The sequence below is a fragment of the Alosa alosa genome, chromosome 4 (genome assembly GCF_017589495.1).
Source record: "Alosa alosa isolate M-15738 ecotype Scorff River chromosome 4, AALO_Geno_1.1, whole genome shotgun sequence".
Taxonomy (NCBI): domain Eukaryota; kingdom Metazoa; phylum Chordata; class Actinopteri; order Clupeiformes; family Clupeidae; genus Alosa; species Alosa alosa.
The window spans coordinates 29,471,357-29,497,322 of NC_063192.1; the positions used below are offsets into that span (position 1 = coordinate 29,471,357).

At 41.6% G+C, this 25,966-nt stretch overlaps 1 protein-coding gene across 2 annotated transcripts; it reads left to right on the plus strand.

Moving 5' to 3' along the window:
* The first annotated feature begins 808 nt into the window (after window positions 1-808).
* plod1a (procollagen-lysine, 2-oxoglutarate 5-dioxygenase 1a) lies at window positions 809-25,437 on the plus strand. Of its 2 annotated transcripts, none has more exons than XM_048241601.1 (19): window positions 809-1,049; window positions 2,109-2,200; window positions 3,762-3,895; window positions 4,450-4,613; window positions 7,805-7,917; window positions 8,244-8,307; window positions 10,143-10,240; window positions 10,648-10,749; window positions 11,515-11,646; window positions 12,786-12,907; window positions 13,535-13,639; window positions 14,927-15,052; window positions 15,787-15,928; window positions 18,379-18,492; window positions 19,444-19,509; window positions 19,700-19,804; window positions 20,925-21,071; window positions 21,727-21,852; window positions 24,579-25,437. In XM_048241601.1, the coding sequence occupies exons 1-19, from the start codon at window positions 950-952 to the stop codon at window positions 24,732-24,734; spliced, it is 2,208 nt and encodes a 735-aa protein (XP_048097558.1). In that variant the 5' UTR covers window positions 809-949; the 3' UTR covers window positions 24,735-25,437. The 2 variants fall into 2 exon arrangements, with proteins under 2 accessions (XP_048097558.1, XP_048097557.1); XM_048241600.1 differs by lacking the exon at window positions 21,727-21,852 and adding an exon at window positions 22,206-22,331.
* Window positions 25,438-25,966: the final 529 nt, after the last annotated feature.

Below are 25,966 nucleotides of genomic sequence, written 5' to 3' on the forward strand. Positions count from 1 at the left end.
TCCCAGGCCTGACAACGACAAAATGTTATTATAAGCTTAATTTTTTTATCTGGAATACATTGCTATAATCTAAATTAAATTGAAATTGCTTCAGATGTAGAATTTAGGTTTTAGGCTACTTTTTTAGGCCACTTAGTCACAGGATTAGAACATAGCCTAGGCTATATGTTTTGTTCAATCGGCCCCTTTTACCAAATGCACATGCCTATGCGAGCCTTGTTCAGTCTATGTTTAGGCTATAGGCCTACAGCCTTGTTCAGTCTCTATAACATATTTAAGCTATATCCAGTTTGTAATTGCATTTATTTGTTTTGTTTGTTTTGAAACGTTGCAATTTGTGCAAAATGTAGTACGCGACTAAAATTCCCCAAATCAAACATCAAAAATCCTGCAGGATTGCATGTGACTGCAGTCACGTAGGCTCACTACGTCATGAATCCAGCTGCGCACATGTGTTCAATGAGAGAAACAGATGCCTGTGTGCTCCTACAACAAGCTATCAGGATGTGTTGATATTAAACAATTTTCGTGTGTGTGTGTGTTTTTTTCTCTGTTAGAGTTTGACATTGTATAGGCTAGGTTATTGCTGATCGCTTTCACACAAGGAAAAGGCTACCACAGGGGACACCTCCAAACTCGGGGTGTGTCCCTCGTTTAAGAACGAGTGGAACTTCGCAATTAAGCTAAAATAAATAATTACGAAGTGAAATTTGGGAATGTGACATTTCTCATGCACGACACAACGAGGGGCATGGTCTCATGAGGAAAGCTGTTTGCACTTTTCACAGACCTCAAACGAGTACTCGGGGGGTGGGGATAGGGAACGGGCTATAGGAGCCGAGGCTAAGCAGTCTTTCTCAAAGCAACTCTGTTAACTTCTCTGTTTTGTGAGGGCCATTATCCCTCCACTCAAAAACCGCATAGCTCTAGATAGTGACAACTAGGCAATATGAAATCCGTTGTATTTATGTTTTTATGTACGACCTCGTTGTTAGTATGCCTACTGTTTGCGACAGTATGTTGTGAGAAAAAGGATTCAGTTCCCGAAGGTAAGTGCAAAATCTTGCTGTAGACTAGGCTAGTATTGTTAATCAAACAATGTGCATGGATTTGTGCAGGCTACTGTCGCCATGGGCTAGTTGCAACACGATCAATTAGTAGCCTATACTATTGATAAGCTTCACTTCTAGGCTAGGTTATTACTCAGGGATTGTTTCAGCATTATGAAGAACCATGGAAAAGTTGACCGGGCTATTCTTAATTTCTGGAGCTTTCCGAGCCGCTGACGTGGACTGGATTCGGCGTGATGCCTTTCAAGTAGCGTTGATAGTCGGATGCGGCCGAAGAGTTAGGCTACTAACAAAATAACGCATTCAACAGAACTTTCTAGAGGCACCGTTTCAGAGCATTTAGCCCGCACTGTAAAGTTGTGCTTTGGAATATTGGTTATAATTTTCACAAAGTGTTTGAAGCAATTTTACGGTGTGAGATATTGTTCTGGTGGTCTACTTTAACCTACATGAGTTAGCCCACCTGGGAAATTAAAAAATATATAGTTTTCAGAAAACGACCCTACATTAATTCATCACACTTAAATATGTGTTATTAAATATAAATATATATATGTTATTTCCTTTGTCGCCATGCAGTGAACAGTCATGTCCCCCTCCTCAGTGTAGCCAGGCGACCGTACCGGTATGGTCAAGAGAAAGGCATAATTTACAGACATGCTTGCCTTGGTGTCCTTTACTACAAGGTGGTTATCCCGTGAAAGAACATTACATGCAATCGATAACATGGTATACTACTAATAAAACGCAAAGATGATTTGCACTTCCTCTTTCCAATTTAAGCCAAGATTATTGATGGGAAAATGCTGTGTTTGAATGTATGCACTATGCAGTGTTAAATGCAGCCTATAATTTTACATGTAAGACTATAGAAGTGTCCACATGGTTTACTATGAGCATGTGTAATTAGTTAACTAGTTGTGGTAATTTATTTACTAAACATGTATTGTTAAGTATGTTATAAGATCTTGTCATAAACAGTTAATTAAATGATTTTGATTAAACACTTGATTAATCATTAATCATTCTACCCTTCAGGCAATCTCATAGTTTTGACTGTTGCTACTGAAGAAACAGATGGCTTTCAACGTTTCATGAGATCAGCTCGACATTTCAATTACACTGTCAAGGTACTAGGAACACCTTGTTCATTTCTACATTATCCACAGTGACTCTCTGTAGGGACCTGAATTTAGCTGTGAGCCTTACAGCGAAATTCGGGCTTAGGATAGAAATATGTATTCAGCAACCCCTCTCTTTTCTCCATAGTTGATAAACAATATGAAGCAGAGGTGGATGACCCTGGCTTCAGAGGGTTAAAGCCTTACCATGTATTGGTTCTACATGTGCACGGCACTTAACACAGGATATTTTACTAATATAGCTGATCCACCTAGCTGAAGAGTTGTGTTAAATAGAATCAGCTGGTTTAGTGAATGGTTGGAGCAAATATGTGGTCGGGTTTTAAGTTTCTGAAGTCGGTTTGCCCACCTCAGGCAAGTAGGAGGTGTGTGAGATGAGATCATTGCCGATCCTTGGTTTGCACCATAATTCCCTTCAGAGGCAGCAACAAGCAAAGTCATCTAACCCAGATCTGGCCTAAGCAAAGCACAGATTAGCCTGATGCTATCAGGAGACTGGCAGTGGCATGAAGCACTGAGAGAGAGTGTGAATAGAGAATTTCCCTGCCTCAACACACTCTCTGTTACCGACTGAATTGAGATCACTGAGCTCATCTTCCTGTGCACTGTGTTTGACAGACAGGTTTGGTAATGGGCGAATGGATCAGTTCCAGCATGTTCTCTCTCGTCCTAATATTTCTGTCAGCAGTTCAGTTTTATATCCCAAGTATTTTCCAAAAAATGTTTCACCATGTGAAGACATTTGAACCCCTCACTAAGCACCGGTTAATGTCAAGGGTGACAAAGGCAGTGACAGTTACTATTAGTTAGTTAGGGCTGCACAATAATCGCAATCGCAATATGAACCAACACATTTACAAATTACAAAAAATGTAATCACAAAAGCTACAAATAATTGTGCACAGTTAATATAGTCACATGTATGACTATCTATCTTTTATATTCATGTCATCCTCCTTGAAAGTCGGTCGGGGGTGCTGTACTTCTCGTGCACTGGGCACACTCACCAGTCAGGGGTGGCACACTTTAAAGAGACATTTAGAATATAGAACTGAATCAATGAATTGACATTCAAAAATTATATCGCAAATCACAAAAAAATCACACTTACATATTTTCGCCAAATTGTGCAGTTCTACTACTATTGCTGGCCTAGTTTGACTACTATGACATGTAATAACAATAACATGTCATAATAATAACATGTCATAATAATAACATGTAATAACAATAACATGTCATAATAATACATGTAATAACAATAACATGTAATAGCAATAACATGTCATAATAATACATGTAATAACAATAACATGTCATAATAATAACATGTCATAATAATACATGTAATAACAATAACATGTCACAATAATACATGTAATAACAATAACATGTCATAATAATACATTGAAATAAATAATGCAATACAATATAATAATGAATGTAGTACAAACTCACTAATAAACATGTGTAATTTGTAATTCATTACATGCCAAGTCCTGGCTGGCACACGTGGCATGAGACATAGCGTTTATGCTTTGTGTTGAAGGTGCTAGGTAAAGGGGAGAAATGGAATGGTGGAGGCTACAAGACCGTCCCAGGTGGAGGTCAGAAGGTGCGCCTCCTCAAAGCTGCCCTGGAGGAGGTGACGGAGGAGGACAAGGTCATCCTCTTTACTGACAGGTAAATGGCTGCTAGAACACACACTGTGATCGATGCCCCGGCTCGGCTATGCTCATGACACACACACACACACACACACACACACACACACATACACACACACACACACACACACACACAAAGACACAGGCAAAGACAACACACACACACTAAAACACACATGCAGATGTTGTAGAGATAGCTGCTTCAACACAGACAATAGAAAGACACACTCACACATACACATTCACTCACACAGATGTGCTCTGGCATTAGCTGCTTAGCTTCAAGTCCATTCAGTTTTATTTAGCTCTCCTCCATCTCTTTTTAGATTAAAACCAGACGATGCCGTTGTAGGGTTGTGTGTCTGTTTGGAGGATTTTCATTCCTTCATGTAGTACGTTTTGTCTTGGACCGCTTGCCACCCACATTTTATGATTTTAGACTTCCACAGAAGTCTCAACTAGGAGGTGACTTTCCAAGGAATAAAAAGCCTCAAATCCTTCCCTGTAGGCTTCTGCAAAACTGTGATGTTCGTCTTTTAATGTCCTTCTGGCCTTTCTTGTTCTGACCAGCTATGACGTGGTGTTTGCCTCTGGGCCGAAGGAGCTGCTGAAGAAGTTCCAGCAAGCTAAGCATAAGGTGGTCTTCTCCTCAGAGACTCTGATCTGGCCCGACCGACACCTGGAGGACAAGCACCCCTACCCCAGAGAGGGCAACAGGTTCCTGGGCTCAGGAGGCATGTCACAAACGCAACACACCCTAAAGTCACCTGTATGCAACCATGTTAAAGCAACACCATAGAGTTTTTTGTACCTTAAAATAATGTTTCCAAAATCGTTTTAGTGGTTCATCAACTTGTAACAGGGTGAACGGCACTTCTGCATTAAACCCAGCCCCTCTATAAGCCTATAACCGCACTATGTAAGTTTGCCAGATCGGGTAGCGGATCTGTAGTTTGATGGAATGAGACATAAGAAACTACAAATTTGACTTGCGTTTGATGTCGCAATACATCGTACTTCCATAAATCATGCAACATATTCTACCTTGTCTGTGGACATTGTTATTTGTAAAGCCTGCGCTGGATAAACAAATAAGCGTGTGTGCGACAGAGGGAAAGTTCTTTGGTGTTGCTTTAACACTAAACTAATCCACCAAAATAGATTAGCGCATTCCTAACATCAACACCATGGACTAGCATACAATACAGCTACACAAATTGAACACCCCCTAAAATCAGTATGGATGTTAAACCACTGCTAGTAATAATTAGTTTAGTGCTCAAAAAAGCAAGAAGGTCTGTACTTTGTAAGGCTCTAGTGGGTAGGTGGAAAAGGAAAGTGCACTTAGAGGCTGGTGTTAAAACAATGTGTAAATAAGCTGAAACGGTAAATAAGGCCTTAGATGAACAGGCACTGAGATACAAACATGTTGGGTATAGCCCATCTTCAGTGTCCCCAGTTTCCAAAGCATCACTGGGCGCAAAGGCTTTTTGTAGGTTACTGTCACTATTTACAGGAAGTCTTCAAGACTATTCTCCAGGAAAGTCCAAGACCTTGTGCAGAATACATAATGATACATGCAGAATGCACATAGGTGGCCCATAAAAATAAGCAAAAAAAATTAAGTGATAAATTCCATGATTTGAACCTTGCAAACATGGACCATAAAGACAAAAGGAATAGGGTTAATTTCAGCTAAATTGAAGATGATTTAGAGGTTGCACAAGCCCCTTGAAGTTTTGAGAATTTTCACTTAAACAATGTTCAATGGCAAAGTCGTGTCAGATTATTACATTGCTTGTCTCTGTAATCTGGTATATATTCATGAAAAGTTCACTTATTTTCTACAAATAATCCCATATATTTCTAGCCTGGAAAATCCAGACCCTGCTGCTCTAGAAAGATTAAGGGTCTGGCCACGAATAATGAAAATGGCCCAACTCAAGGGGTGGCGCCAAGCATGCATTTGAAAATCTCACTGCACGTAATTGGATAACACTACGACCAATGTTTACTGACTGATTCGTTGCAGCGCTGTCGTCATCTGTTTAGCTCGCCTCATGGCCCGCCTATATCAGATACACCGATGTGATTGGTTCTTCGCGATGCAAGGGGTAAAAGTAACGTGCATCATTACTCATTGCCAAAGTGTCTCGTAGAGACAATTCAATTGTGCTTTTGCAAGAACTCTGGAATTTCCAGGGTAATATATTTCATTAATAAGTAATATTCTCTTGAGACACTATTGCCATTGAATGATTTAAACAACAGCTGTATCAAGGCAGCAAAAGGCAGAATAGTGTACCATATGCTAACCGCTGCCTAAGCAAAGATGAACTTGTTACCTCAGTCAAAAGTATATGACTGCTGAGGAAATACACTGGAAGAACAAAAAGCCATGGAAAGCTAAGAAATGAAGAATCACCACATGACACTGCAGAAAGGGGCATCAATATACAGGACTTTAATACTATATTAGCCAAATCAGAAGAAGAAAACAATTCTTACTACAGGTGGTTAAACGCCACAGAGAAAGCTATCCTGACTCAAACAATAGCACAATTGTCAAAGATCTTGCCAATTTTCCATCTGAATTAGCAAATTAAACAGACTAGTGTAATATTGTATTTTGTATAATAATGTAAAGTTCCCTATAATATGTACCAAATAAGTTGCAGTTTATGCTTATATGTCCTTTATGTATCTCCATGTTAATGTTTTGAAGTTTAAGGAATAAACAACATAAAGATTGATATTTCAGCAAATATATTTAAATAATACGCTAATCAAGTGATATAGGTGATTTTTCTTTTGTCTTGTGCAACCCCTAAATATCATTTAATTTAGCCAATTTTTTATGTGATAACTTAAACTGGTGGTAGACCATAATGCAGGGTTCAAATTGGGAGAAAAGAGAAAAAAGGTTTTTGGGCCACCCGACATATACTGTACACCACTGTGCAGGTAGATAGATACAGAACACATTAGATAGATAGATAGATAGATAGATAGATAGATAGATAGATACTTTATTGATCCCCAAGGGGGCAAAATCTTCACAGCTATGATCGGGCTCCAGAATATAATCTTTATTTTTCTTTTTCTTAGCGACAGAAAATGAGTATAAAAGTATATATACTCTTTTGATCCCGTGAGGAAATTTGGTCTCTGCATTTATCCCAATCGAATGAATTAGTGAAACACACAGTGAGGTTAGTAAAGCACACACTAATCCCAAGGCACCTAGTGAACTGCCTGCATCAACAACTGTGGCCACTTTCGGGGGAGCAGTGAGGGGTTAGTTGCCTTGCTCAAGGGCACTTCAGCCGTGCCCTAGAATTGCGGGTTGTTTGAACCGGCAACCCTCTGGTTACAGGTCGAAGGAAGGGGCTAACCAGTGAGGGGTTAGTTGCCAAGGGCTGCCCACAAAACCCTCTGGTTACAGCATTTATATAGGCTTAAGCTTAGCCAGAGAGAACTTTATACAGGCCGCAGGGTGTGGAGCTTAGTGGGTGTGGAGCTCATTAGCACATGGTTAAACAGCAGTTAAATTAAAGTCTATTTTATTTTTCAGAGATAGTTATATAAGTTGGTGTCAAACAAATGTGAGTGCTTTGCATTAAGTAGATCTCCCAACCCTCAGTGTGTGCTACTTTGTGTTAAAGACATGGTATAAGAATAGAAGGAACTGCTGGCAGATTCTGGCATTGTTTCATCTGGCAGCGTTTGGTCCACTCGATAGAGATCACTCCAGTGGGACGATAAGTGATTCAGCAGAGTGCAAAAACAGACAGGAAGAAGCAGAGAGAGGAACCCCACACACACACACACACCTCATCCCTGTGCCACAGTCAATAACATCCCTTCCTGTATGCCTCCTGTGTATTTTTAACTATGGTTCCGTTTATTGCTCCGACATATGCAGGTGTCATTGGCTATGCTTCTAACCTAAAAGAGCTGGTGGCCAGCTGGACTGGGAAGGACAATGAGAGCGATCAGCTCTTCTTTACCAGGATTTACATCAACCCAGAGAAAAGGGTATGATCCATGATGGTTCACTTTTACTCATATATTTCTTCTCTTTAAGGCTTAGTATGCTATTCTGACGAAAGGATGTTGACTGTTAAAGGACTGTTATGAGCAATTCATTCGCTCCAATGAAAAAGTGTCTTGGATTAGAATCACGGATTGTATCTTTACATTTATTTATAGGTTGTTTGGCTCATCTTTAATGGTGTTTCAAATGTAAGAGTATATTTGACCCTGTCGGTATTACATGGTATGATGGAGGGCCTGGTGTTTGTTATTTGTTTGGAGCTGGTCAGCATTTTCTTCAGTTCACTGCTGGCTCTCTTGTTTTACAGAAATCCATAAATATAACTCTGGACAACAAATGCAGACTGTTTCAAAATCTCAACGGTGCACTGGGTAAGTTTTATATGTTGGCATATATCATTTATGTCTTTGAGGAATGTATATTTGGAATAGTTTTCAAGATGACGCAAAAGACAGACTGTCTTAAAAACAGAGGGAACAGTCCTGCCAACAAGGAAAAGTCACAAAAGAGGCATAAATAAAACCATTTCGCTCATGAAATCTCAAAGCCGGCTGAACTTGCTGACACAAGTTTTTTTTGTTTTTTTCTGTCATAAAGCGACTGACGACTCTCTGAGACGCCTCTGTAGAGAGCTGCCGGCTCAGTTAAGACTTCCTCCTGCCAGATCAGCTCAGCGAGCACAGCTTGCCCTCAGGGGAGTCTGTGCTTTTATGATGACTGGGGTGTGGGGTTCAGAGGGAAATGAAATGTGGCGGCCTCTTTTGTGTAAACCTCTTTTATAATGGGGCATCGTGGGGTGGGCAGATGTCTTTGATGCGGTACTAACCACTATTATCGGTCTCACCTGGATTCCAGTGATTTCGTTTGCACCCAGGCGCTAATAGGACACGCTGGATCATAGTTTCAGAGTTTTGGAGGGGTGGTTTGTGTTCAAGTGTTTGTATTGGTGTATTTGTGTAAGTGTGTGTGTGTGTGTGTGTGTGTGTGTGTGTGTGTGTGTGTGTGTGTGTGTGTGTGTGTGTGTGTGTGTGTGTGTATGATAGATAGATAAATACTTTAATACAGAGGAACATTTTAGAATTGTGTGTGTGTGTGTGTGTGTGTGTCTGTGGGGCACAGGGAGAGTGGGGGGAAGGTCTGCTACCAGCGAGTGGGACATACATGCATGCACACACACACACACACACACACACACACCGTTGTACACTGAACACACACACATACAGTTTTACACTGGAATGTGAGTGTGTGCTGTGAGATGTGCCTGAGCACACATAGCCCTCCAAGGCCACCTCTCCTCTCCTCCCCCACTCCTGTCCTCCCCTCCCTCTCCTCTCCTGTCCTCCCCCACTCCTGTCCTCCCCTCCCTCTCCTCTCCTCCCTCCCCCACTCCTGTCCTCCCCTCCCTCTCCTCTCCTCCCCCACTCCTGTCCTCCCCTCTCTCTCCCTCTTTCTCTTCTGCTGTCCTCCTCCTCCTCTTGTATCCTGTCCTCTCCTCCTTTCTCCTCTCCTGTTGTCTCCTCCCTTCTCCTCTCCTGTCCTCCCGCCTCCTCCTTTCTCCTCTCTCCTCCCTCTCTCCTCTGCTCTGTCGCTCCTCTCTCTCCTCCTCTCCCCTCCGCTCAGACGCAGGAGTCTCAGGAGTTGAAGGAACACTGGGCAGTATTGTGCTGCTGTCAGGGAGAGAGGGCCGCGGGTAGCCTGCTCCTAACCAACAGTATCCTCCGGAGCTGGGAGAGGAATGCGTCCTGCCGCTGATGGTCCGGAGGGACATGTGGACAGGAAGTTTAGGGTTTTAGTGGACTCTGTGAGTTTGCTTTATTGTGTGCAGGCCAGGGCTGAATTGTGTGTTGAATTATATTATATGTGAGTCCACTAAAGTAAAGCGTCAATGTAATGTTTGTGAAAAGGAGATCCTCTTTTATTTAAATAGAGGTTTAGCAGTTCGATGATGGATTGTTCAGCTGTGAAGACATGTACAAACAAGAGCATATCAGGAGGAGACAAAAGCCCTTTTCTCCCACTCCCGCTCATACCTGTGTGTGTGTGTGTGTGTGTGTGTGTGTGTGTGTGTGTGTGTGTGTTTTGTCACTCTTCATTGCAATGTGTCTGTCACTCTTCATTTATGTATACTTTTGGCTTTGTGTGTCTGTGTGTGTGTGTGTGTGTGTGTGTGTGTGTGTGTGTGCGTGTGTGCGCGCATTTGCAGATGAAGTTGTGCTGAAGTTTGAGGATGGACAAGTCAGGGCCAGAAATGTGCTCTATGACACCCTGCCCGTTATGATCCATGGCAACGGACCCACCAAGGTACATGCATGACCTTTCACCCTTAACCTCCAACCTTATTATGAATGACTGAAAGCCCCCAAATGCCTCTAACAGATGATTGGCTGTTAAGTTTTCCAGACTTTGTCTAGTGACTGTGAAGAGGGTTACATAGGTTATCAGATAAGAGTTGAATCGGCTGCCAGATGTATTCGTGAAGCATATTGTTTTATTCAAAACGCTCAGTGCTTTGACTTAGGGCCTTGACCTGCTCAGACGGAGCTTGATTGCTTGATTGATTATGTCTTGTCTGATGTTTGTCGGCTTATCTTGAACAAGAAAAACAACAACAGAAACACTATTTAATAACAATACAAATTTGCAATTGTTATAAATTCTCAGCAGTTTTACAGTCATAAACCGCCGTGTCTGCATTTGGTTCTCTGCAGCTCCAGATTAACTATCTGGGCAACTACATCCCCAACCTGTGGACGTTTGAGACGGGCTGCACCGTGTGCAGTGAGGACTTGCGCCCGCTCACAGGCCTGAAGGTAAGAGGCCCCAACACACAGCTGGGCCGCATAAACAAATGCTCACAGCAGTTTACAGTACACACTTAGCAGTCAGTGTAAACATCCACGCTGGCCTCCTGATGCTTGGACTCAGTGAGTGGTTTAGCTCAGATGAAGCTAATATGTGATGTCCCATATACCAGTACTGTATGTGTAACCTGGGCTCTGTTGACTGCAAGGTCAAACTGGCCATGGGCTCAAATCCGCAAACTTGCTGCACCTCAGACTGAGAGCAGGGCAAACAGGGCTGAAACCCATGGGTTCTAGCGCCTGTTGCTAATAGCACATCTAGGTGTCGGGAGGGAGGTTTCTCATTTACAGCATTTTACTGGCTGACTACACTTGTGTTTTAAACCAGCTATTTTACAAATGCCCTCCTCAGAAAGAGCCATTGTGCCATTGTAGTGCTTGCCAAAAAGTCTACACACTTCATAATAAGCAGGAATGCAATAACTTAGACCCTACTTGGTGGGTTTGTCTCATCCAATATTCCGAATGGGATGTAATACATGTGTATTTGTAAAAGCTGGCTGTTACCAGGCGACTTTCCAAAATGTTCCTGTCTGGCTCTGAGGTAGACTTAGGCCTGATCTGACTTGTTTCCGAGTACACAACGCCCTTGTGGATTTCTGGCAGTATGTTTGTTTCTTTGAATGAGCCTTGAGTCCTAATTGATGCCTCCTCCTCTCCCCCTGTCCCCCTCTGCCCCTAACTGCCATTGTCCGCTCTGCCCTGCCTCCTCAGGAGACGGAGTATCCGCTGGTGGTGGTGGGCATCTTCATCCAGCAACCCACGCCCTTCGTCTCTGTCTTCTTTGAGCGCCTGCTGAAGCTCAAGTACCCCAAGAACAGACTCCGACTCTTCATCTTCAACCAGGTCTCCTCCTCTTCCTCACTGTCACAGTTGCCATTAGAATCAAGTTAGGTTCAGGCCAATTGCCTTTTTTTGTGGGCAAACACAGATTGAATTGAAATTGGAAGTTCATACAGTTTTTTCTGAGATAATAAATGATCTATGTAAGCAATCTCGTTGTGAATAGGGTTACATCCAGCAGCCCATACTGAATCAATAAGGCATGAGTGAGAGTAGGATTGTTAAGGATATAGCCACAACTGGTTTAGCTTGAGGGCTTAACTGTGTTATTATTTGTTAGAATTACATTTTTAAAAAACAAAAATTTTGTGAATCAGCAACAGATGTTACAAAATATGTAGGAATGAGAAATATCATTGTATTCACACCCAGTGACTTGTTTTGTATAGACCCTTTCAAGAGAGTTCCATTATCAGCATCATAGTTGGCCCCACAAGACTTCCTTTTTAACATTCCATATGTTATCTTAAAGCAGAGGAAGTAGATCGGGAACCAAATAGAATGTTCAAGCATTGTTTTTGTTTTTATTGTTGAAAGGGTCTATATAGCATCTTTTTGCACAAAACTCTGGACTCTGGACTTTTGCACATATTTCTGCTCTATCACAACATATCATGTACAATTTCTTAGCTAACTGTTACATTCTTGTGTTTTTGCCTTGTGATTTTGTGTTGTGATATTGTTGTCATTTATTGTTTAGTGTTAAAAATGTCATTATCTGTTGCACTTTTTGTCTTAACTGTTGCGTTTGTTTCTTCTTCACCGTGGGATAGAGAGAAACACAATTTCAATTCCTCTGCATGTCTAGTATACGTGAAGAAATTGATACGTGTGCATGTCTAGTATACGTGAAGACAATAAAGCTGACTTTGACTTTGAAAAAAAAAGAAAGAAAATGTACTGGTTGCTCATATTCAGATATAAGTGCAGTATCTGTGAGCAGTGAAAGTAGTTCATCAGAACCATAGACTGTATATACTGTATAGTCTATGATCAAAACCTTGAAAACCTTGGTCACTGCAAGTAGGAATATGCACTGACCACTGTGTTTAATGTCAATGGTCACTGAAGAACCAGTTGTGTTTACCTGTGACAGGAGACTCATCATGATAACCAGTTGTGTTTAATTTGACCTGTGACAGGAGAGTCATCATGAGAACCAGGTGGTCAGCTTTGTGAAGGAGCATGGAACGGAATACCAGGCAGTGAAGCTGATTGGCCCTGAGGAGGGTGTGCATGTCACAGAGGCCCGTAACATGGGCTTGTAAGTTCAGTGCTCTCTCATCTCACTGCTGGTAATAAGTGGTAGTTAAAACATCTTTAAAACAGTTTACAATAACAATGTTCACCTGTTTGGACAACCTTAGCGTGCCTGCGGCAGGCTTCAGCTTTCTCTTGTTTGTGTGCCAAAGCAATTTCTTAATCGCTGCTTTGGCATGCATGCAGATGTACGAGTTCAAAGTGTCATTGAATTGAATAAAATTAAATTGAATTGAAGTAAACTGACCTGAATTGAACTTAACTAAACTGAGGCGAACTGAGTGAACCAAATAGTTTAATTTCATAGTGTAATATAGTGTGATGTCAGGCATGCATTTCGAATTAGGTGTCATTGAATTAAATTGAACTTAACTGAACTGAACCGAGTTGAACTCAGTTGAACTCTTGAGTTGAGTCATGTCATAGTGAGTGGTATATCTCAAGTCTTTGTCTTTAAATTAAATTAAATTAAATTAAATTAAATTAAATTAAATTAAATTGAACTGAACTGAACTGAACTGAACTGAGCTGAACTAAACTGAACTGAACTGAATTAAACTGAACCAAACTGATGTGCTTAATTTATATGACTGATATCTGCTTCCTGATGTGTGTTCTTCCTGTGTTGCAGTGCGGAGTGCCGAGAGGACATTGACTGTGAATACTTCTTCAGTGTGGACATTGAGGTGGTCCTAAAGAACGAGGACACTCTCAGGACCCTTATCGAGCTCAACAAGTGAGTCTGACCACATCATGCCATCACATCACCCCCGCCCATCAGACCTGTGTGTATGAGGGTGTGTGTGTGTGCTAGAGAAAGAGATAGGGGTTGTATGGCTGAACCATTGAAACTGTAGTGCATGTGATGCCATTAGAGTAGCAAACTGTAGGAATTCTCCTTTTTGCCAATTGTCATTGTACTGAGTACCCATTTGGAGATAAGGGGGTATCCGCTTCATCTGAAACAAAGAGTCAGGCTCCTACCTGCTATAATGTAATGCAGGCTTTGTCAGGCATTCCAAGCACGCATGGTCAATGCCAGAGACTCTCCGTACTGTCTCCGTTTGTCAGTGTGTTATCAATTTGATCTCTTAAGAAATAATCTTGTTTATTTATAGATAGTAACATTGGCACATCAGCTGGGCCCAGAGCAGCTCGTATTTTTCTATACACAGTAAAAGAAAGATTTTTTTGCACTATTCAGAGTAGTCTACAAGAAAATTGTCATTCTAATACTCACTCGCTGCCTCAACCTAATAAAGTCCTAGGCCTGGACAGTACCCTTGATTAAGTATAAGTATATATACTCTTTTGATCCCGTGAGGGAAATTTGGTCTCTGCATTTATCCCAATCCGTGAATTAGTGAAATACACTCAACACACAGTGAGGTGAAGCACACACTAATCCCGGGCGCAGTGAACTGCCTGCAACAACAGCTCGCCGGGGAGCAGTGAGGGGTTAGGTGCCTTGCTCAAGGGCACTTCAGCCGTGCCTACTGGTCGGGGTTCAAACCGGCAACCCTCCGGTTACAAGTCTGAAGCGCTAACCAGTAGGCCACGGCTGCCCCCTAATTATGATTATAATTATGATTATATCATCTGGCTGCATAGCTATACTAATTACTCTGTTAAAGTCAGCCGATTTATTTTTCCTTCACTAAACCGGAGATGACGGTAACAAAGTTTACAGGTTGTGAAAACAGGCTGGCTGGCTGGCTGGTAAGCTTTTTTGGACAAAAGAGCTGTTGGGCCCAGAAACTAAATGTGACGTCGGAGTTAACAATCAAATCATCATAGAAACATGGTCTAATTAATATGAAATATATTTAACATTGCTGCTAATCTGACCTTGTTTTAAAGTACCTCAGTGACATGGTTTGTGGCTGGCTGCCATATTGGACTCCTATCCAGTAAGACAGGACTTTTTGCTAGATAGAGCCAAATGGGACTGATAAAAGACAAGTCCCTCAGAGACGTTCCTGTCCACTGTGACCTGACCCTGTTCCTGTTGTGTTCCTCTCAGGCCCCTGATCGCTCCCATGATGACCAAGCCTGGGAAACTCTGGACCAACTTCTGGGGGGCCCTGAGTGCCGACGGGTACTACGCCAGATCCGAGGACTACGTGGACATTGTGCAGGCACGCCGAATGTAAGTGTGGGGAGTTTATGACTTAGGTATGAGCGACATGCGTGCGTAACTGAAGTGTTCCATTCGCGTTGCGTCTGCTGCAACAATTAGCTTCCACTAGAATCAATGGAAGTAGCTACACCAGACGTGATAGCGGCGCTTACGTTCGAAAAAAATAGACCACTCTTTAAAATGGATTTTACGCGTTGTGAACGGAACGCTTCAGTTACGCGCCTGGTGTAGCTCATACCTTACTGCTCTTACCAGAAGTTTGTCCATCTTAAACACTGAAACCCAGCTGTTTCAACACCAGATGTGTCACTACAGCACCTGTTGCTAGAGACTTTTTATTAGCTGTTTGTAAACATTTAGGACACATGTGTGGTTTCATCAAAGATTGTTGCTGTATTTAAATGTTTCAAATGTTTTTAGCACCTAAAAAAGGTTGAATGTTTTTTGATTAAATAATGGGGGGCACCCCATTATAAGAGTGATGCAGGAGGGGGCGCTGTGGCTCAGCAGGCTACAGCGCCCGTACCATATACGGGTCTGAGTGCCCATGGGGACCCAGGTTCGAATCCGACCTGCGGTCATTTCCCGATCCCAACCAATCTCTCTCTCTCACTTGCTTCCTGTCACTCTCCACTGTCCTGTCCAAATAAAGGCAGAAAAGCCCCAAAAAAAGGAGTGATACAGGAGCTGATACATAAGCACATTACACACTGCTTGCTTAACACATGCTCATTCCCCCTCAGTGGGATCTGGAATGTTCCGTATGTGTCGCACGTGTTCCTGGTGAAGGCCAGCGTTCTGAGGGACGAGCTGAAAGCTGAGGACCTCTTCCGCTCTGAAACCCTGGACCCCGACATGGCGTTCTGCCGCCACGCACGAGACCAGGTGAGATGCAGCCCTCCTCCTCTACCATCACCTTTTCTGTCTCCTCCGTCATGCACTTCTCTTCCGTTACTTCCTTCCCTCTTTCTTGCTCTCTGTTGTCAGGATCCTGCCTGGACTGACTGCCTTCGTGCTACCCTGCTGGCCATAGATAGATAGATAGATAGATAGATACTTTATTGATCCCCAGGGGAAATTCAAGGTCTCAGCAGCATACAGACAACACAAACACATTCTTTAACAGCAGAAAGAGTAATTAAAGTATATAATTTAAAAACACAACTAAGCAATAAGGACAGTAGAAGATAAAGAATATGCTAAATATACTAAAATACAAATTATACTAACTAACACTTAAATACAATATATAAAAATATACTAAAATACAAAATACAAAAATACAAATTATACTAACTAACACTTAATCTAAATCAATTCTAAAAACAGCATCCACATAGTGGTGATTAATCAATCAGAGGCGCTTGCAATGACTGTGGCAGGGACTGAGCCTGTGATTCTCTGTGCATAGTAAGGTATGGTAAGGTGCTCTAAGGTGCTCTGTGTGAATGAGTGTCATGGTGGTAGTGCAATGGTGATAGTGGTCATGGTGATAGTGCAAATGAGTAAGTCCAACAGTGCAACAATGCAGAAATAAAGTAAAGTCTATATATATATAGACTATCTATATATATATAGACTTTAAATATATATATCTATATATTTAACTATTTAAGAAAATGTATAAGTGTGGCCACAGTTCGGCTGTGGCATGGGGGGGGGGGGGGGTATGCATATGTGCTAATGTGCTAATATAGCACGCAAACAGTGAGGCATAAAGACAGTGGTAAAAGTGGCTAGTAGACAGACAGTACCAAACATGGAGGGGGTGAAGAGGCAGACAGACTATGCAGAGAAGTCTATCTCTCCTCTTCCCTTAAGTGAGGCATTGAACAGTTCAATGGCCCTGGGGACAAATTGACTTTCTCAGTCTGTCAATTGTGTGTATTGTTCTGTGTTTATGTGCTTGTTGCTGTTCCTCATGTGCTCTGTGTTTACCTGTCTGCTGTCATGTGACTGTGTCTCTGCTCTTCCCCTTATTTGGTCTGCACTTCCTGCCTTGTTAGTTTCCCTCGATTTCTGCTCTCTTTCTGATCCCCGTTATTGTCTTGTTGATCTCGTCCAGTCCTCTGTCTTTCTGTTAACTGGTCTGTGTACTTCTACACCCCTCTGTTCCTCTGTCTTTTGTCAGATCGCCTCTCTTGTCGTGTCAGAGTCTTGTCAGTTTGTACGTTTGATTAGTCACAATAAAGCGTGTTTGCCTGCACTTCTGCCTCAAAGAGTCTTGTGCTTGGCTTGGGTCCTTTCCTGCCAACCTTCGCATCTGTCTCTTCTTGCTCACTCTGACTGGTTAATTAGGTATTCAAGTAAATCTGATGATGGTAATTAAGATGAGAAAAAGTGGGTACTGTTTGAAGTATGTATGGGATGATGAAGTATGTATGGAATGATGGGTTCTCTATGAAGTATGTATGGGATGATGGGTACTGTATTATGTGAATTATGTATGGGATGATGAAGTATGTATGGGATGATGAAGTATGTATGGGATGATGGGTACTGTATAAAGTATGTATGGGATGATGGGTACTGTATGAAGTATGTATGGGATGATGAAGTATGTATGGGATGATGAGGTATGTATGGGATGATGAAGAATGTATGGCATGATGAAGTATATGGGATGATGGGTACTGTCAGCCTATGCCATTATGCCATGTACTGTAACTTCCTGCTCTCCGCCAAATATAGAATTCTTACACAGACCTATCACAGATGCATACAATGGATAAGACAGTTTAGTTTAGTTTAGTAACTTGTTTACACCCCACTAATGGATCTGACAGACTGCAAATGTGTGCTTTAATCCAGCACTGCCTCAGACACCCCGATCCAAATGCGTTTTGTTTTTGCTCCGAGACTTTCATACAAACACAAAGCCTCAGGCGAAGTCTGGCTTGTAAGTTGTCGGCTGTAATATGCACTCAGCGCCCTTGTCTTATAAACAACACAGACATTTGATTAGTAGGTGTAGTGTTTACGTATTGAGGTGATTTGTTATGTCTGTGCCTTGACTGTTGGTATTGTACTTTACAGGCGTGGTCTGGTTGATGAAGATACTTATACACTTAAATAAAAACTTGTAGTTGAAACACATAGACATACGGTCAGTGGTAAATAAAGGTTTTATATTTCTCTGGAGTGCAGTTCCTTTGCTTTTTTCTTTGAGTACTTTGAGGCTTATCTGATGAGTCCCCTGAACTTTCACCGAAAATATTAGCTTCCCTGACTCCATTCCTTTTGCTTTTCTTATACTAATATGAGACGAAAAGAGGATGTATGTTTTCCATACATCCATTCATCATTCGTTCACATCTCCCCTCTATCACCCACAGGGAATGTTCATGTATGTCACAAACCTGCACACCTACGGACGAGTTCTGTCGACGGAAAACTACCAGACGAACCATTTGCACAACGACCTCTGGCAGATCTTCGAGAACCCTGTGGTGAGAACCCAGCTGCTGGGAAATGTCACAGACATGACTTAGTCCGGGCAGGGAAAAAAGAGAGGAAAACATGATGAGCTGAATGCCACATGAACATGCTGAAATCCCCCCTAACACACAGTGAAAGCTCTGTCATCCAGTCTGCTATGTATGTCTCCGCAGAGGTAGCACATTCTAACTCATTATAAATTTGGTTCTTATTTTTAGATGAACTAACTTAAACACAGCCTGTAGTTGTGGGTGTGCATTGAGAGATCCGTGAGAGATGCAGTGTGCTCATCATGTCCTCCATAAGAGTGGAAACTGAATTCCCTCTTTTGCTTTCTTAGTCTGGGTTTAGGGCTGCACAATTTGGGGAAAATATCTACGGTAATTGTGATTTTTTCGTTACTGCCAGTGTGATTTGATTTGCAATATAATTTTTGAAAGTCAAGCTTCAGTTCAATATTCCAATGTTGGCCCACTTCTGATTGGTGAGCATGCCTAGTGCTTGTGAAGCTCAGCACTCCTGATAGGCAAGCTTCACTGTCTATCACACAAGGAGGATGACAAGAAAAAAAATCATAGATTTAGTAAAAAGATTAATCATTGAGACAGAGGTTCTTTGGGATTTCCTAATTGCATTAGTTCGTACGCGGAAGCTAAACGAGGCGCGTAACTGAAGCGTTCCGTTCACGACGCGTAAAATCCATTTTAAAGAGTGGTAAGAATCCATAAAATCCATTTTAGATGAACGGTCTATTTTTTTTCGAACGTACGCGCCGCTATCACGTCTGGTGTAGCTACTTCCATTGATTATAGTGGAAGATAATTGTTGCAGCAGACGCAATGCGAACGGAACGCTTCAGTTACGCGCCTAGTGTAGCTCAGCCTTTAGATTTTGAGCTCTATCCCAGAATGCATTATTTCGTGTTTTGCCTTTATGAGTAACCCACTGTTCACCATCCACAGGACTGGCAAGAGCGCTACATTCATCAAAACTACACCCGCATAATGAAGGACAAATTAATAGAAACTGTGAGTATTTCTCTCCACCTACATTACTCTTAAAGTTGCATCAAGGTTTTTGACCATTTTATTTATAGAATAAAACACGACTTGTGCTTGTAAAAAGTTGGGTTGTTATCTTTTTACTTGTAAAGATGAGAAGTTATACAGCTGTGGACTGTAGTTGTATGAATGAGTGACTTTGTATATTTCCCTTCAGCCCTGCCCGGATGTGTACTGGTTTCCCATCTTTTCAGAGGTGGGGTGCGATCACATCGTGCAAGAAATGGAGCACTTTGGGCAGTGGTCTGGTGGCGGCAACAAGGTATCTCACTCTGCTCTTTCACCCACAACAAATGTTTATTGTATAGACCCTTTCAACAATAAAAACAAAAACAATGCTTGAACGTTCTATTTGGGCCCCAATCTACTTCCTCTGCATTAAGATAACATATGGAATGTTAAAAAGGAAGTCTTGTGGGGCCAACTATGATGCTGATAATGGAACTCTCTTGAAAGGGTCCATATCATGTAACAGTTAGGTCCAGTCAAACTATCCCAAGACATCCCCACTCTCCCCTATCTCTTTACAGCTAGTAATCACTCCACATTGTGCGTTGTTGAATGAGAATGAGAAAATTGAGAAAATCAAATAAATTGAATGTTCAGATTAGCATGTAACGGGAGGACAAGTGAGTTGGCAAATTGTTGTGCACAAACAATGAATGATAGAAAACACAATTTGATGTTTTTAAATCTGCAGTCAGCGATCGTACACAATTTCAAGCCCCTAACATTGTCGGTCACATTCAGCGAACGATCCGCTAGTTGCCCATCCCATGCGTACATGTAAAAAAAATCCGGTCTCTGTAGGCAGCCCAGGCTCCAAAAACCCAAAACAAACAAATTGGGGGCAGCTTGACAAACAAAACACTTTGTGGAGTTTCTCTGGGAATACTGAAGGGAGGGGTGAGCTACATCTCTGGTGTGTTTTGTTTGGTCCTTGATTAAAATAGAATGTATGTTGTTTTGGGCAAAAGCATCTGCTAAGAAATTTAAATATAAACACGAACTAACGCGACGCCATGCACAACCCTGCTGACCGCACCCTTAAACTTGACTAGTTGTAAGTGGAATTGTTGTATAAAAGCAGTATGACACTCGTGGTTACCTGTGGCACGTCCTCCGGCCTCGTGCCTACAGCCGTGGGTATATCCTTCACCAACCTCACTCTCACTTGTGCCATACTGCTTAAGAATACTTGGGAATTCTAGTAAAGGTTATCTATTCACTGTTTGCTTGGAATGCTTTGATTTGATTTGGAATCATATGATTAGCGTTATTTGGAATCGTATGAATAATGTTGCTCATGGAGGTAGTTTGATAAGATACTGGAGTAATCTGTAGGTATTTGTAGTGACAGTGTGTGTGTCTTGACTCAACAGGACACCCGTATCCAAGGGGGTTACGAGAACGTGCCCACCATAGACATCCATATGAACCAGGTGGGCTATGAGAAAGAGTGGCATAAATTCCTGCTGGACTTCATAGCGCCCATCACAGAGAAGATGTACCCAGGCTACTACACAAGGGTAAGATGACTTTCACAGATACTGGCATCACTGTCTCTTCTGTTGTACATCAAGAGAAGGTAGAGAGATTTAAATGAGTTGATTATGTATATGTACTGAATTGAGTAGTACAAATAGACATTTGTCAAAAAACATGAAAGTTAGACAGTAGTTACTTCTAAACTTTGGAACATGAAATGTATTGTGATAAAAGTGAACCACCTTTTCTAATCTAGATACAGCCTGTTAGTATAATTTAGATATGTATGTTAACTTATGTATTTTATATGACTTGTTATACGACTGATAAGACGACTAATGCGAAATATATTACATATATTTGCCCATCATTATTAATGTGTTTCTGAAGTGACAGCAGGAAAATGCTTGTGTTGTATTGTAATGTTAAGCAGTTTGGGCTGGATATAATAACTCAAATCCTGAAATAGCACAAACTTCATTATCATGAATGGATTTTAATCATTATCGATTTCATGTGCATTGTTTAAAATATCCCAACCTGTACATTTAGGGGTAGTTACAATTGAAAGTATTGTTTTATATTATGAGTGTTATCATTATAATTATCATTATCATTGTAAGTTCGGTGGCTCGATCCCATCATGACGTTTATATGCACTGTTATATCACTGACCTGAATCTCTTCTCTCGTCAGTGCACCTCGTACCTCAACTTTGTAGTGCGATACAAACCAGACGAGCAGCCTAAGCTCGAGCCACATCACGACGCCTCTACTTTTACTATTAACATAGCTCTCAACAGCAAAGACATTGACTACCAGGTAAACAGACTCACTCAGACGGCTCACGTGCAGCAGCTTTAGCAGGCAGGGCTGCCGCAGAGTTATCCCACAATCCTTTGCACAGGGCTCTTGAGGCTGCAGGTGGTATCCCCCCCTCCTCAACTCCATCCCTCTCTCTTTCTTTGTCTCTCTCTCTTTTTCTCCTCCTCCTTTTTTTTACTCGCACGGAAAGCTCCATGAGCGGGCCGGGGATGGCGCTTGTTTGTTTTGTTTGTTTGTTTGTTTGTCCCTCCTCAGAACGCTGCATGACCCATGGGCCTCTCTCTCTCTCTCTCTCTCTCTCTCTCTCTCTCTCTCTCTCTCTCTCTGTGTTGTCTCCTGTGTCTTTGCAGGCTCAGTTTGATCTGGCGTTTGTAGTTAGGTATAAGCCCGACGAGCAGCCCTCACTCAGGCCGCACCACGACGCCTCCACATTCACTATAAACATTGCACTCAACCAAGTGGGCACTGACTACCAGGTGAGTGGCCATGGCACTGGCTGGTCTCCACTGACACCACTGCATCATGGACCTCCGGATGGAAGGTGGTCAATCAGAAGATATGTATAATATACAGTACCCTCCAGAATTATTGGCACCTCTGCTAAAGTTGACTAAAAAGAGGAATATAAAATCATCTTTTGGAAATTGATCTTAATGCCTTAAGTAAAAAAAATGAGGAAATATCCAACCTTTAAGGACACCAATTTTCTTTGTGAATGAGTAATGTATCATAAATAAATAAAAATACAAATTAAAATACAGGGGTCATAAGTAAGACATTACGATCAATTTCCAAAAGATGATTTTATATTCCTCTTTTTAGTCAACTTTAGCAGAGGTGCCAATAATTCTGGAGGGTACTGTATATACTGTATATTCACTATAGTATATGGGAAATACCATATGGTAAACCTACCTAGATGTTCCCTGATGAGTTAGAACAAATATTGTGGGTGGAATGGGGTCTTTAAGAATATACGTAAATAGCACATTATAAAAGTACATTGCTTTGACTAAGTTAGGCTATGTCAACGTGTGTTCTTGTGTAATAAACTTGTAATAAACTTAACACTACGCTATACATTACTTAACTCAGTCAAAACAATGAGGCTTGAATGGGTTAATTTGAGTCAGCCATTTCAGTTTTACCATGATTTTACTCTGATCTATGAAGAATACCATATTCAAAGACTCCCAAACTATCCCCTGATGAGTTAGAACAAAGATTATGAAGATCATTATTTTTATATTTCAATGTGGAATTGTTGTAGAGACTTTCAGGAGAGAACACTTAGCTGATGAGGTATAGGAAGCTTTGGTGCAGTGCTTTGAGGCTGGAGTCACGTCCACTGCTGCCAGATCGATAGCGCAAGGCTCACTAAATCACCTTGAGTGAAGGGGGTGGGATTCCTGCAAGACTCTATGCTCAGAGCAGGAAACCACAGCCTGTTGGGGCATGTTGCCCCGGCTCTTAAGGCAGGGCAGAAGAACCCAGCACTATAGGAAGGGGATGGGGGGGCAGAAGTGTCAGGACAGGCCTATGGAGGGATTCCCTCACCTCCCTTACATTCTCTGAATGCCATCCGCCAATCTGAGGATGGCAGTGAAGGTCTGTCACTGCACCCACAGAAAGACAAGACATGTCTTATCAGAAAGGAAAGACCATTTGTCAGGGGCCCTGGCTGTCAGTTTGTTTGAGCCAGCGGTAATACTGTATGTTCTAGTTCTTCCCTGTCAACGTTGCAGTAACCTGTGGATGTGTGCTGTGCAGTCTTGCTGAAGATGGCATGGCATGATAAAGAATTGCACGCACTTCTCCATAGTGTGCTATCAGTGATGATTCTTTAGCATGTAGTGTCATTGAATCCCATGCACTGCTCTGTAGGACCATATTAGTGATGACTCTTCAGCATGTAGACTCATCAATAACTCCTGCTAGTTGAATTTGTTTCAAATCAATTAAGTGTTATTGGTGTATTTCCTCCTGCTAAGCATGATTTAGAGTTAAAAGTGCATGCTATGTTGTAAATATGTTGTTTGTTTCCATAGTTTGGTTTATTTTCATGCATAATTTACACACTTCATATTGTATCAGCTCATTCTCAATATTGTATGAAATGCAGAAATGTGTATACTGTACCTGAATTACAAATTGGTACACAATAATAATTAACTTTCATTTTACTGTTGTTCAGAAATTCAATTTTGAAAATGTTGATTAAATTCATTAATTCTTTTAACTGTTGTCTTACTTGTTTTAGGCAGTAGGCACACAGTGCACACAACAAGTGTTGTATGTTAAAGCAGTTTTATTCAGTCTATTGGTTTACCAAAGCTAATTAGTAAATATTACAATGTTTTTGCACTGTACAAACTGTTGTCCTTGTCTTTGAGAGTGGCGCCATGTTGGGTTCTCCTTTAACTTCTCTCATCTCACCCCCCCCCCCCTCACTTTCCCTTCCTGCTTATGCTTTCCTTTCTCTTTACCCCCTCCCCACTTCTACCCTCTCATCTTCTCTCCTCTTCTTTTCACTCCTCTCTACCTCTATCCCTTCTTCTCTTCCCTCTCATCTGTTCTCTCCCCCCTTCCCGTCTCCTCTTTATCCCTTCTATCTTCTTTACACCTTTTTCTTTCTTCCTCCTCTTCCTCCTGTCACCCCTTCTCTTTCCTCCCCTCCCCTCTCCTTTATCCCCCACTCCACTCCTCCCACGCTCCCCACTCAGGGGGGAGGATGTCGGTTCCTGAGGTATAACTGCTCCATCCAGGCACCGCGCAAAGGCTGGGCCCTCATGCACCCCGGCCGGCTCACTCACTACCACGAGGGGCTGCCCACCACGGGAGGCGTCCGCTACATCGCCGTGTCTTTCGTTGACCCCTGAGCACCTCCACTGCCCCCATACCGCGCCGGTGGCTTCTGCTCCTCTGGTACTGTTTTATCCTCTGTACACTCCAGTGGGGCGTTTTTGTTTGTTGTCAAATTTTCAGGGGAGTCTAGTATGAGTGCTTTAAAAGATCATTTCCGAACGCTGAAAGTGATGTACTTTAGAGATGGTGCCTTACGCTAGAAAACCTGAATGTGTGTGAGTTTTTTGTAAATTTGTATACAATGAACAAAGTTTTATACAGAGAGGATTGATTAAATCCCTTTGGCAACTGAATCTGTGAACTCAGGCATATTGGACACTGCTACACACTACTACAGTTGAATTGAAGCAAATTGGTGTATTCTAATAAAGTTTTGTAACGCCACACCTATTTATTAGCATGTGTATTTGACTCTGTTAAGGGAAATTATTCCAAAGACATAACTGAGATATTTGGAATGTGCAATATTTGAAGAACGGGATTTGATGCACATCTTGAATTGGTTTTACACATGTGCATTGACCATCCAAACCAGTTGCATCACCATTTTTGTTTTGATTTATAATAAAAAAATAATAAAAAAGTAACAAACAAGCAGAGCCAGTCTGTATACTTTACGACATGTAGAAAATATTCTTCCTATTTCTGTGATATAGGACAACGTTTTTGTTATTTTTAAAGGCATACTGGCACAGCCTTGATTAAATAAATAAGTTAACAAAACCCATGTGTGTGTGTGTGTGTGTGTACCTATGTATGTAGTATGTATGGTTTAACACATTATAGTACACCACATTGCTGATAGTAGATACCCTTCACAATGTATACTCCATTATAGAACACTTTTCTATCTAGTATCTGGAGCTGTAGCAGGTCAGGCCCACTAGCCCAATATTGACCCCCTTGTTGGGTTGATATTTGACCCATTCATTTAGTTATTCTTTAATCTATGAAATGACTATGTTTTTATTAATAATAATAATCATAATAATAGACAATACATACACTTCATTAATCGCTGATTTATTGAATAGCTGGTATTATAACAACAAGCAATAATAATGAACAATATTTCATTTACTTATTTAAAGAGGTTTTTTTTTTACAATTGACCCCCAAACAACCTGAGAGTGAGAGAGAAATATTGGGAGAGAGAGTGTGTGTGTGTGTGTGTGAGACAGAGAGATCAAGTGATAGAGAGAGAGTATGAATGTAAGTGTGAGTTTTGTGTTTCTGCCCAAGTCTC

Excerpts from the sequence above, each read along its gene's own strand:
- plod1a (XM_048241601.1), top strand. The coding sequence starts at position 950 with ATGAAATCCGTTGTATTTATGTTTTTATGTACGACCTCGTTGTTAGTA. Across the intron at positions 3,896-4,449 it reads GTCATCCTCTTTACTGACAG|CTATGACGTGGTGTTTGCCT; the intron begins GTAAATGGCTGC and ends TGTTCTGACCAG. Across the intron at positions 10,750-11,514 it reads GCCCGCTCACAGGCCTGAAG|GAGACGGAGTATCCGCTGGT; the intron begins GTAAGAGGCCCC and ends CTGCCTCCTCAG.